At 58.6% G+C, this 12,459-nt stretch overlaps 1 protein-coding gene across 1 annotated transcript in view; it reads right to left on the bottom strand.

The window, feature by feature from the left end:
• The window catches only part of ARHGEF17 (Rho guanine nucleotide exchange factor 17), a gene marked incomplete at both ends in the record, with an annotated part of 65,772 nt that extends 53,665 nt beyond the window's left edge, over positions 1 to 12,107 (bottom strand). Inside the window, one exon of the mRNA XM_080700157.1 lies at positions 8,970 to 12,107. Coding sequence (XP_080556283.1) covers positions 8,970 to 12,107 — 3,138 coding nt within the window. The remainder of the gene's footprint in view (positions 1 to 8,969) is intronic.
• Between the last annotated feature and the right edge of the window lie 352 nt (positions 12,108 to 12,459).

Raw genomic sequence — 12,459 nt, forward strand, 5'->3', positions numbered from 1 at the left:
GGATCGTGCCAGACTTTTACTGGGAGGCAGGGAGGGGCTCCTTCCCATTCCCTCACTCCTCTTCCACATCTGCTCTGTAACCTCCAGTGCCCTGTCCTGGGAAAGGACTGAGTGTTTGTCCAGGGGGTGGGGAGTGGGGTCTCAGCAGTCCCAGGAGGCCTGGCTGTGGGGCTGGCTGGCGGCCAGAGCGCGGCCTCCTCCACTCCTGCTCTACAGCTCTGGGGAGCAGGGCCTGCTCACCCCCTGGGAACCAATAAACAGGAAACAGACACCAACCTTGCATTTGCCCCCTCCTTCCCTCCCAGCCCTGGCACAGAACCTGCCTGGCCTCTGCTGCTCCCGACCCCAGACTCTCAGGACAAAGGATGCCAGAATCCAGAAGCAACAATCTCAAATCACAAACAAAACCAAGCAAAGAGGTCTGCACCCTTGTAAAAGAACTCAGAATCCTGCATCTTGAGAACCTGTATTCTTAGTACTTGGAAGGCTGAGACAAGAGCATTGCAGCTTTGAAGCTAGTTTCAGCAACTTAGCGAGACTCTCGGCAACCTAGAGAAACCCTGTTTCCAAACAAGAAGCAGGCTGGGCATGGTAGTGCACATTTGTAATCCTAGTACTTGGGAGGCTGAGACAGGAGGATCACAGGCCAGCCTCAGCTACTTAGTGAGGCTCTCCACAACTTAATGAAACCCTGTTTCAAAATAATATAGGGCTGGGTATGTAGCTCAGAGGTAAATGCCCCTGGGTTCAACACCCAGCACAAAAAATAAATTAAAAACAAAAAGAAAAAGCAAAGAGCACTAGGGGTATAGCACACAGGTAGAATGCACCTGGGCTCAATCCCCAGTACCAAAAAATAATCCTGCATCTTAAAACTACAGGATGCTAGACTCACTCTGGGCGTGACGATCTCAGAGGCCCACACTAAGTGGTGGCATTCCTGAGAGCTGTCTAGACCCTGGGTAGAGGGCTCTATGAGCATTATCTTGCTGCCTCACAACCCCTCAGCAAACTGAGGCTCAGAACTGAGATCCAATGACTTGTTTAATGTTACCCAGCCAGACACTCAGAGATTCTGGCCTGCCATGGACACAGACCCTGTGACTGTGCTGCAGAGGGGCTCCGGGCTCAGCAGAGGGATTGAGCCCCACCTCCTAGGGTCTGGGGATTTGACTCCAGACCTGGAACGAGACATCCCAGACAAGTCCTAGGCTGGGGCTGGTAGTAACAAAGCAGAGGGAAAGCTGGAGAGAAAAGCCCAACAGTGGGCGTGTGGCTCCCTGTGACGGTCCCTCCTCATCCTCCCCATTTCCAAAGGCCCAGGGTACTGAGCCACTGACCCTGCCCTTCAGTCTAGAACTTTGTCCTCTGCTTCATAGTTGGAAGAAATTAAGACTCTTAGAATCACATCTTAGCATCTCCGTTCTGAAGCAAGGAACTAAGATGCCACATGATCTCACTTAACTTTGTGGAGTGAGGGGTCACTGTTCTCGTTTTACAGACTAGGGGAGTCTGAAAGTGCTCGTCTTGGGTCCTTCCACAGGCCATCTCCTTGGAAGCTCCAGGGTTGACAATCCCAACATGGAGCTCCAGCGCATGGGGAGGGATGCTCCTTTCCATCTTCTCTGTGGTCCCTGTTCTGCCCTTGGAATGGGATGGCCTGGCAGACATATGTGACTCTGCCCCCTCCCCAGATGCCCCCTTCCCTGCTCACCAAGCACTGAACTTTCTTGCCAACTGCCCTTCCTGGAGCTATATCTGGAAGCCAGGCCCATTCTCAAGGGATCCAATGGGCACTTCTGTCCCTACCCCACCAGCCTAGAATCAGCCTCCCTCTGAACCTCACCCACATCAGGGGGTGAGAACCCTGGACAACAGCTCCTGGCAAACAGGGGAGATGTCTAAGCTCCCTATGCGTCCCCACTGGCCTTCAAGTAGTCAAGATTGACTACCAAATGAATGGATGACAAAATGAATTGGGATCAATGCAGTGGGCACAGGCTTTGTCCTGGGGCCAGAACCCACAGGGGGCTCTGAAACTCAGAAGCCAACAACCTGGTCCCTTACCTACCCATGTGGTAGGCAGACAAGAGTCCCCCAAAGATGTCCATGTCCTCATCCCTAGAACCTATAAAGATCTTGTTAAATGGTGTGTTATCTTGCATGGCAAAGGGGGCTTTGCAAATATCAATAATGATATTCTTAATTTTAAGGATAAAGATTATCCTTTAAGATTATCCAGGCCGAGTGTGGTGGCGCACGCTTGTAATCCCCGTGCTTGGGAGGGAGGCGGAGACAGGAGGATTGTGCAGGTTCGAAGCCAGTCACACTGGCTTAAGAGACCCTGTTTCCAAATAAAATGTATAAAATAGGTCTGGGAGTGTAGCTCGGAGGTAGAAGGGCTTCCAGAAATCCCAGTACCACCACCAACAACAACAAAAAAAAAAAAAAAAGAAGAAGAAAAAGATTATCCAGGTGGGCCAGTGTGATCATGAGGGCCCTTAGGAAGAGAGTCAGGAGGATCCTATCAAGAGAGCTGAAAATGCTATACATCTAAAGTACAGTAACAGCTGGATGTGGTGGTGCACACCTATAATCTTCAGTACTTGGGAAGCTGAGACAGGAGGATCGTAGGTTCACAGCCAGCCCCAGCAACTGCTGAGCTTAGCACAGCAGCCTTGAGCAGGAAGACCCCTGGGGACAGGGACGGCAGCACTCTGAGTGGGCTCCCTGAGGCCCAGCCTGTGAGCAAGTAGGTCCACAGGTGGAGATTCTGCTCAGGAAGGCTGCTGCCTGGCCAGCAGCCCTGGGAGCAGGTTTGATCCTGGGCCCAGAGCAGGGAGGAATGCGAGGCTCTGAGAAGCGAAGGAACAGCTCTCAGCCTCACAGCTGAGAAAGAGGCTAGGCTGGATCCCAGGTCTCCTGACTCCTAGCACAGACCTCTCTGTGCTCTACCTACCACACCGTACCTAGCAAACCCTGGAAACCCCTCTGGGGGCTTGGGTAGCCTGGTTGGGGGCCCAGGCTTCTGTATCATGGGTTGGGGCCCACTCACTGATCAGAGCTCAGCAGCTTGGCACTTTCCCCTCTGTCTCTATCTACCCTAAAATGCCTCTGCCTCTATCTACCCTTCTTAGTCCTGGGGGCTAAGAAGCAGAAGGAGGGTATGCAGAGACCAACTCCCTTGTGGGGCATCAGCTTCAATAAGCTCCTGCCTCCCAGGGAACCCGGAGCCCCCATTTCGGGACCTGCCAGCAAGGCGCCAGGCTGCCTGGGCACATTTCCCAATAAGTTCGCCAGGGCTGCAGCCTTTCTGGGAAACGGGCTCCCCTGGCCCCCGCCCTGCCACGCCATCTCTGCCAATTCTGCTCGGTGGGAACTCTGTGGGGCCAAAGGATACCTGGGCCGGAGCTTATACACCAGTCGCAGGCCATGGGCCAACCTCTGCAGGCTCTGAGTCTACCACCGGAGTGGTAGAGCCAGGCAGCATCCACCTAGCTGTGGGTCAGGTGGAGGGACAGGTCACCTTGGGTGGCATGAGCTCCCTGTCCCCAGAGAACTGAAACCTGGAGTTAGACAGGTGTCATGGTAGATGCAGAGGAAACACGGGTGGGATATGCATGGCCCTGTGGCCTGCCTTACTGAGGCCTGCGGTGACCCTGCTCTCTCTGCCTTTGAGCCAAGACTATATAGGTCCCAGTCCGCTCTGGGATCTTTGCTACTCTCCCTCCCCGCTGTAAGCGACCTTCACACACTGTCCAGCGCCAGAGCGGAGCAGCTCTGTGTTCACCCTGAGTGCTGGTGATCCAGCCCTTCAGTCCTTTCGGTGTCAGTCTGCCTGTCTGGTGCCCTGACCCAAACCATCATCGACTGGCCCAGATTACACCAACTTGGTCCTTGCAGTGTACCCTGCTCATCAGCCTGAGCACTAGACTCAGGGTCCCAGTCCTTAGAATCCTCAAAAGTGCCTGCCTCTCCCACCTCCAGTAGGTATGAAGTCCCCCTACTGGCAGGCTTAGCTCTTCCTGGCCTAGCTCACCTCACCCTCTCTGACCTCTGACCTCCTGCTGCTCCACCCTACACACTCTGCCCTGGGGTTAGTCCCTCAAACATTTCTGGGCCTTTGCACTTGCTGCACCTCTCTACCCACAATGCTCTTCCTCTAGATGCCCCCTGCCTTGCCCCCTTTCTTCCTCCAAGCTTCTACTCCGGAGTCCTCTTCTCAAATGGGCCTTTCTACCCCCCTAGCTTTAAAATAGCACCCCATGAGGTCATTGGCAACTCCTTTATCCTGCTCTATTTTTCTCCTTAGCCTTTCTGTTCTGTGACCAACAGGGTCTTGGTGCCCTCACTAGCTGAAAGCTGTCTGTTTTGCTAGCTGCTGTATCCCCAGGCCTAGAAGAGTGGCCGCCTAGCCAGGTGCTCAGAAGTATTTGTTCTAGCGATGAATACATTACCTATCAAGGACCGCCCAAGTTTCTGAAACAAAAGCTCAAGCCGCAAAGCCAGCCCCTTCTCTCCCTGCCCTGGCTGGTGCTCCTCCCTCTCCCAGCTTTCAAGGCCAAGCGCAGGCAGAGTCTCTTTGGAGAAGCGTCCTCTGACGGTCCCCATGCTACCATCCTAAGCCTGCTTCTAGATTCTCAACTCTAGTCTCAGCTCCCAGGCGGCCTGGGGGTGTCTCCGCCCCACTGCCACAGCAAGTGTAGCCAGAGAGATCACAGATGGGGAGAAGGGAAGCAGGAGGGGCAAATCCTATGCTGGGGAGTGGGGGCTGGAGACAAGACCAGCCGGTCCCAGAAACCAGGGGCTGGAAAATGTCACACTCAACTCTGGTCCCTCCTCCAACCCTTCCTTGCTGGGTGGACTCATTCCTGAACAGAACTCCCCACAACAGCAGGGCCTTTGGGAAGGAGGGGGATTCAGGGAATAAACAAAGGAAAGGGACAGCCCTTCTGCCTGTCATCCCCCTCCAACCCTCCTCCTGCTGGGTGACAAGACATTTAATTATAGCTACTTGGTACCACTCAGAATTCCAAATGTCCTAATTGCTTCATCCCCTCCCCCCAGAACCAGTTTCCATGGAAAAATTACAGCAAAGAGCCAAGGAGGGGAAGGAGAGAACCAGCACCCCTGCGGGTTCCTTGCCAAGGGGGAGGCAGCGAGACAAAGGGGATGCCAAGAGATGCTGCCCGGCTGGCTGGGTAAGCTGGGGGGAGTGCAGGAACAGGCCAGGTTCTGATGCCTGGGCCTAGCTCTGCTGCTCAGCCTTGCTGTGTGACCTTAGATCTAACATTCTCCCTTTCTGGGTCTCAAAATTCTTCCTACCAGGTAGGTCCTGGTGAATTAAACAATCAAGACGAAAAGTATTTAGGCTGTTGAGGAATGTCCAGGTGATGTCCCCAACTGCCCCTTAACTTGCACCCCCTTCTCAGATGGCAGGCCAATCTCACTGGGAAATGGGGACCCCTTCAATTCCTTCATCTTAAAACGATATGCTAGGATAAGCCGGGCGTGATGGTGCACACTTGTAATAGCATTTGGGAGGCTGAAACAGGAGGATCTGGGTTCACTGCCAGCCTCAGCTACTTAGTGAGGCCCTCCACAACTTAGTGAGACTCTGTTTCAAAATAAAGAATAAAAATTAGGGCTCAGAGGTAGAATGTCCCTGGGTTCCATCCCCAGTACCACACAAAAAATAAAAAAATGATATGCTAGAATAAGAATGACTCCAATATCTGGTAAGGCAAAATCCTCACAGTAAAATATCCAAGCTCTGCCAGGCCTGGTGGTGCACACCTGTGATCCCAGTATTCGGGAGGCTGAGACAGGAAAATTAGCAAGACCCTGTTTCAAAATATAAACTCAGAAGGGCTGGCGGTGGAATACCTCTACCCAAACTTTCACACTAGAAGAATGAAAGTCGGTGTCTGGAATACAGTAGGAAGTTAATAAACGATGGCCACTATTACTGCTTTTCCAATCCACCTATGATCTGAGAGAAAAAAGTCACTTCCTGTTTCTGGGCTGCAGATGTTACATGTGTCACTGGGCATCAGGTACCTGAAGGCAGAGGGGAATTACAAGATGCTGCATTCCAAGGCCAAGACAGGCAAAGCCTGGGTTTGAAGGGTCAGCGATCACCCAGCTATTGTGGACCTAGGTGGAAGACATCAGGGGGCGAGGGGGTGGGGCAGGGAGGCCCAAACAGCACATCCTGAGAAGGTGTCCAGAGACTAGATGGCCCACGAGCTGCCCCTCACTCTGTGGCCCTCTGTCCTCACAGCTATGGCAGAGAGCTGCCTTTCTTTCCAGCCACACATCTGACTCCTCCCCTTTCCCTGGATCACCCTGCAGGCTGAGTCCTTCCTACAGATCCTTAAAGTCTCATCTCCCACTGTACAGATGGGAAAACTGGAACCCAGAGATGACTGTCCAAGTCCAGAGTGAGTCAGGACTGGGCAGGCCTGGTACCCTGGCCTCCTGCCTCCCCTTAATACGGGTAACACCCCACCAAGGGTGGCTCTGGGCTGGGAGCACCTGGGTGTGAGGGTCTCCCCACAGCCTGAGGTCATGTTTTATCCCCTGGTCGCCACTCCTCTCCTGCCACCCTGACTGGGATCACACTGGCTCTGTCCCCAAAGCAAAACATGATATCTCTCATCCTTCCTTATTCTGCAACCCACACCATGCCATTTCCACCCACGAAGCAGGGAGCGTGACTGGAGCCCCAGGCCCTCCACAAGGGAACATTGTCTCCTCAGGGGAGGCCAGCAGGAGGGATAGACAGCTGCTCCCCATCTTCTTGGAGCCAGAAGGAAAGGGACAGCAGGACGGATTCAGGCTAGCAGATGGGAGAACTTCCAGGCTTTATGAGGGGGTGGGGAAGCATGGGATGGTGAATATCTTCTGAGTCTAGTGAAGTCCACCAGGGTACATGGAGGCCTGTGCTCGGTCACTAATCGGGGAGTACAGGCAAGCCTGGTCATTGAGGAGCAGCTGGGCAGGGGAGCCTGCTTTTCCCTCTCCTGCCCCCAGGGATGAGATGAATACACCCGATTCCCCTCTGAGAGCCTGCTGGGTAAGACCACAGCCCCACTTTACAGAAGGGGAAAGCGAGTCTTAGAGTAGGGATGTGACAGGTCCCAGGCCACACAGGGATCTGCAACAGAGCCTCCATCCCTGCTCTTCTAATTATAGACTCACCGGTTCTTGCCCTAAAGGGTAAGAGGGGACATTAAACAAGGCCTAGGACAGTGGGAGGACTGAGTGGCCATGAGCCTGGAGGCCAGAGAAAGCCTCCACTGGGGCAGGGAGAAGCCTGTGTGATGGCAGGTCGTCCGACCTCGCAGCCCCCAGGGGGTGGGGGAGGTGCAGGAAGGTGGGGCAGGAACCAGTTCTGCAGAAACTCCCACCTCCTCCCTGGTCTCAGCGCCCCTCCTTCAAGGCACCCCCGACACTCAGCAGCGGCTCCCCAGGGCCTGATCCCTCCCCCAGCACATCTCAGGGCTCCCAGAGCAGGGCTCCCCACGGGAAAGGAAGCTGGGAAGGGAGAGGAAGGGAGAGCTGCCCCTGCCCTGCCCTCCCCCATCTTCCAAAAGACAGACCAAGCACTGGGATGAGGGAATCTGAGCTCTCATAACCTAACAGAAAGATGGGTCCAAAATTTCCTCTTTCCCTGCTCCCTGCCTGCTGACTCCACGGCTGGCTCCATGAGGAACAGCAGAGCCAGGCCCAGGGAAAAATGGAGAAGAAAGAAACAAAGGAAATGGAGTTCAGAGGGGCCATGAGAGCTGAGGAGGACAGGAGTGACCAAATCAGTCCAGGGTTTAGTGTTTCCAGGCTTCTCAGTTAGGGGCACAGTGGGAGTGATGGAAGGCAGCACTTGAAATAATCACGGGCCACCCCGAGCTCAGCCTAGAACCCCAGAGCCTCAGATCTAGCTTCCAACCCAGATACAAGGGCATGTGCAGCCTCACTGCTCTGAACCCATAGCACAAAACCCAGAGAAGGCTGAAGCCATGGGGCCTGGCCAGCGGGGGACACAGCTCAGAGTCACCAGAACAGGGGTGGGTAGGGAACAAATGCAAGCAAGGCGGGATGGGAAACCAGGGTCCCCAACCTGACCCACGGAGGCAGCTCTGCCTGTGGGGCCAGACCCACTCCGTCCTCTCCAAAGAGCCTTTGCTGCCTTGGCAAAAGACTCCCTGCTTCCACCTTCTCTAGCAGCCCTTCAAATCAAAGGAGGAGGATCTGGCAGAATTCAGGACTTCAAAACCACAATCTTCCTCCAAACCTGCACAACTGGATGGAAACAGAGGCACCACCCTGTCCATGTTTCTCCGGACCCAGTTTTACAGATGCAGAGGTTAAGTGGTGAGAAAGGTCAATGTCACAACTAGGACAGGGCTAGACTTAGAGCTCTGGGCCCTCTCCACCACTGTATAAAGTAAGACCTCACACCTCCCCAATTCTCCCAGGCCGAGAACAGGTTTACATTCTGACTTGCCACAGGAAAGCCATGCAAGCAAAGGTAAATGCATGTCAACCGTGGACCCCCGAGCCCAAACATCCCACAAAGGGTCTGGCCAACGAGGCTCAGAGAAAGGACAGAGCCTGTGATGGGTGCCATCACCCTCACACCTTCCGTGTGTTTACAACAAAGTGCCACACTGGCATTTTGAGAAACAGTCCCTGAGAAGCACCCACAGAACTCAATAAGAACCTTTGTAATTATCAACAGAACTTGGAGCAGACAAGGACCTTTGACATGAGTGTCGCAGAAGCCTGGAGCCTCTTCAGGGCCTGAGTAGACAAGAGCCCCGTGTTTATTAACACTCTTAAAATTGCCTGGGTACTTCCAGGACCAGATATGCACCTTGGGCCTGGGCTCCTGCCTAGGAGTGCATGCACAAGGCTGCTGAGCCCCTGCCCTCTGTGGCCCTCCCAAAGCCCCCTACAAAAGGACTTACCACCTGTGGCTTGCTGCAGCACTTGCTGGCTGGGGCCGGCTCCTCTGGGGCCCGGGTGGCCTCAGAGGGCTTGGCCTCAGCAGAGGGCGGTGCGACTGGAGTTAGGCAGGGCAGGTCCACAGACACTGGAGCAGGGACCTCACCAGAGTGGAGGGTCAGCATATACTGCCTGGTGACATTCTCGAGCGATGGCGCCTGCAATGTGGGGTGGGCTCGGGCAGAGAGGCCCACGGGCTCTGGCACAGCCACAGGGGGGCCAAGAGAAGCGGGAGGCTCTGGCACCGTAATAGGTGTGAAGGTGGCAGGCACGCTGGCATGGCGAACGTGTTTGGATGAGGGCCGGGCCCGACAGGGGCTGCCAGTCTGGTCCCGACTGCCCTCCTCTCTCCGAAGCTCCTGGTGACTGCTCCGGGCTGGGCGCTTCTTAGAGCCTCGGCGGATGAGGCGAGGGGACAGAACATCAGTCAGTTTAGGATCAAGGTGGAAGCTGCGGTGGGCGGTGGAGGCAGCAGGCAGGGCCTCAGGCAGGGCCCTCTCGGACTGTGCGCGGCCCCTGGCAGTCCCAGGGTCTTCGGGCTCTGCCCGCTGCTCTGCAAGGATGGGTTCACTGTTGGATGGTGGTAGGGTGGGCTCCACTTCCCGGATGGGTTCCCCTCCAGGACCCTCAAATCCAGGCCCAGACAGCTCCCCACGGCGGCTGGGGTCACTCAAAGACTTCTTCTTGGGGGTCTTGCCGGCAACCCTGTCTTCCCCAACACGCCCCAAAGCACCAGGCCCCTGGACGATGCTCTGAATGACCTCCTGATAGCCCTTGCTCTCTTCACTGCCCACAGACCAGTCACTGTGGCCACTGGTCAAGCCCTCGTCCACAGCTGGGGTGGCTGGAAACCCTGCCTTGGAGCTCAGTGAACCCAGCAGGTTGCTGTCCACAGAGAAGCCAGAGGGTTCCTCGGAGGTGGCAGCCCGGTGGCGCTGCGGAATCGGATCACTCAGGGACCTGTAGGCCTCACTTGCCTCTCCATTGCTCAGTTCAGTCCCGCCTGGACCTGAGGGTGGGACTTTGCGCCTCCTGCGGAGGGCACCTGGTGTGGGAGGGGTTTCAGGAGACACCAGGGCCCACCCACCCAGAGTGTCCTCAGTCCCTGGGCCATGATGATTCGCCTGCGCTGAGGACGAGGAAAGGGGTCTCCAGACTCCAGCAGTACCCATGCCACAAAAGGCCGCACCAGGAGGCTCAGGGTCTGCCCCAATGCCCTCATCTGTCAGGCTGGACTCAGGGCCTGAGAGTTCCTCTTGGGACCGCTGGCCTTGGGTCACGTCCCTTGTCCAGTCTGGGCTTCTAGGGGGGACATCACTTCCATCGTCCTGCTGGGCACCCATCCGCTGGATCTTCTCAAAAACCTGACGGGCCTCCTGCACATACTGGTCCTGGACCACAAGTGGCAGTGGGTCCTCCTCGGCGCCAGAGCCTGCCAGCAGGAGCTCCGAGGAGCTGGGCTTCAGGACACTGGTGCGGCTCATTCGACGGGCCCCCGGCTTCTCGGAGCAGGTAAATGACTTTGCCCTTCGCAGGGTGGCTGTTAGGTCCTTGAGGGTGGGGCGGGTGCCAGGCGACACTGGGGCTTGGGAGGGCATGGGCTCAAGTTGCTCCTCTGGACCACCTGCTGATGGGGAGTCTCTGCCATCCAGAGGGCTGCCCCCGGGGCCCCCACTGGGCTTTCGGACCCTCAGCTCAGAAAGGTCTGAGCGCAGGAAACTGAGCAGTGTCAGAGTCTCTGAGGCAATGTCTGGATTCGACAGAGACTTTCTCTGTCGGCTTTTGTCCAGCTCCAGTCCTCCATCCCTCAACGCTCTGGTGGCGCCCACAGGTCCCTTGGTGCGGGCTCGAACCTGGGGTCGAAGGATAAGACCTTCCCCAGCTCCAAAGCTAGGGGAACGGTACATGCCCCAGCTCCCAGAACCCCGGGTGGACCACAGGTCGTCATCCTTGAGCGTCTCGGTGCTGGAATAGCGGCTACTACCGCGAGAGCCCGTGGGGCTGGCCAGGTAGGCGGGAAAGCTCACCTTGGCCACACGAAAAGCTCCTCCCACAGTGTCGGACACAGGCCGCAAGCCCTCCTGAGGACCCGAGGCGCGGTGGTGGGAGCCAGCACCCCACTCCTGGGGGCCTTCCTCGTTGGGGGCTCTTGGAGATGTGGGAGGTTCCGGGCTCCCGAGGCCCCCCGCTGAGTCCATGCTGCCCAGATTTAACCCATCACTGTCCGGCCCGCAGTCCTGATCCAACGGGGCGCTCGCAGGCCTGAGCTCGGGCCTCCAGCGGTGGCCGGCCTCGCCGTCTGGGTCCTCGTCACTGCCCGAGGAGCGGCCGCCGCTGTAGGCCGGGCTCTGCGCCCCAGGCTGCGGCGCCGGGCCCTCCTCTTCCTCCTCGCTGGAGCTGGCAGCCCGGCGGCGGCTGACAGGATAGGACGAGGCGATGGAGGAGGAGGAGGAGCAGGAGGCCCGGGCCCCGGCCTGCGGTTGGGAGAAGCTATGCCAAGAATGTAAACCATCCGCCGGACGTAGCGCCCGCTCCTGCTGCTGCTGCTGCCGCCGCCGCCTCCCCTCGACCCCCGGCCCGGGCAGCGGCCGCGCGGCACGCAGGCCGGCCAGGGGGAAGCACGTCCGCGGAGGGGGCGGCGGCGGCTGCCGGGGCTCCCACGCCGCGCCGTCGGGGCCGGGCACCCCCGGGGGCCGCCGGGGGCCGCCGAAGAGCTTGCGCATCTCGGTGACGCTGGGCCAGGCCCCGCGCGCCGCGCCCTCCGCCGCCTCCTCCGCCGCCCCCGGGGAGGCGGCCCGCTCGGGGGCGCCCGCGGGCTCGCCGTCGGCGCGCGGGCCGTCGAAGCGCCGGGAGAGCTGGCGCACGGACGGCGAGAGGCTGCGGAGCGGGCGCGGCTGCGCGGGGCCGGCCGGGGGCCCCGACGCCAGCTTGGACACGCGCCGGGAGGGCTGGCCCGCGGCGGCCGGGCGGCACGAGGCGCGGCGCCGCAGCCCGGGCGCGCCCGGCGCCTCCTCGCGCGGCCCGGGGCCGCCGCTCCAGCGCTCCAGCAGCTTGAACGAGACGCTGCGGAAAAGCGGGGGCCGCGGCGCCCCGTCCGCCATGGCGGCGGCGCTCCGTCCGGGGGGGCCGGCCTCGCGGCCGCGGCCAACCCCCCCGCGCCGGCTCCCGGGGGCGCAGGGGCCGCGGCCGGGCCTGGGTCCTGCGCCGCGCGCGCGGGCCGGGAGGGCGCGGGGCCGGCAGAGGTCTCTCCGCCCGGGGTCAAGTCTCGGCGGCCGCGGGCGGCTGCGGCTCCATCCCGGACGGCTCCTCTCGCCTCAGCGGCGACCCCCGGGCTGCACCCCGGCCGCGGCCGGAGCGCTCGGGGGCATCGCGGCGCCCGGCGGCCTCCCCTCGCGCTCCCGCCCCGGCTCCCGCTCCCTCCCTCCGGCCTGCGAGCTCCTCGCTCCCTTTTGT

This window comes from Muscardinus avellanarius (genome assembly GCF_963383645.1).
Source record: "Muscardinus avellanarius genome assembly, chromosome: 1".
In the NCBI taxonomy this organism is placed as follows: Eukaryota; Metazoa; Chordata; class Mammalia; order Rodentia; family Gliridae; genus Muscardinus; species Muscardinus avellanarius.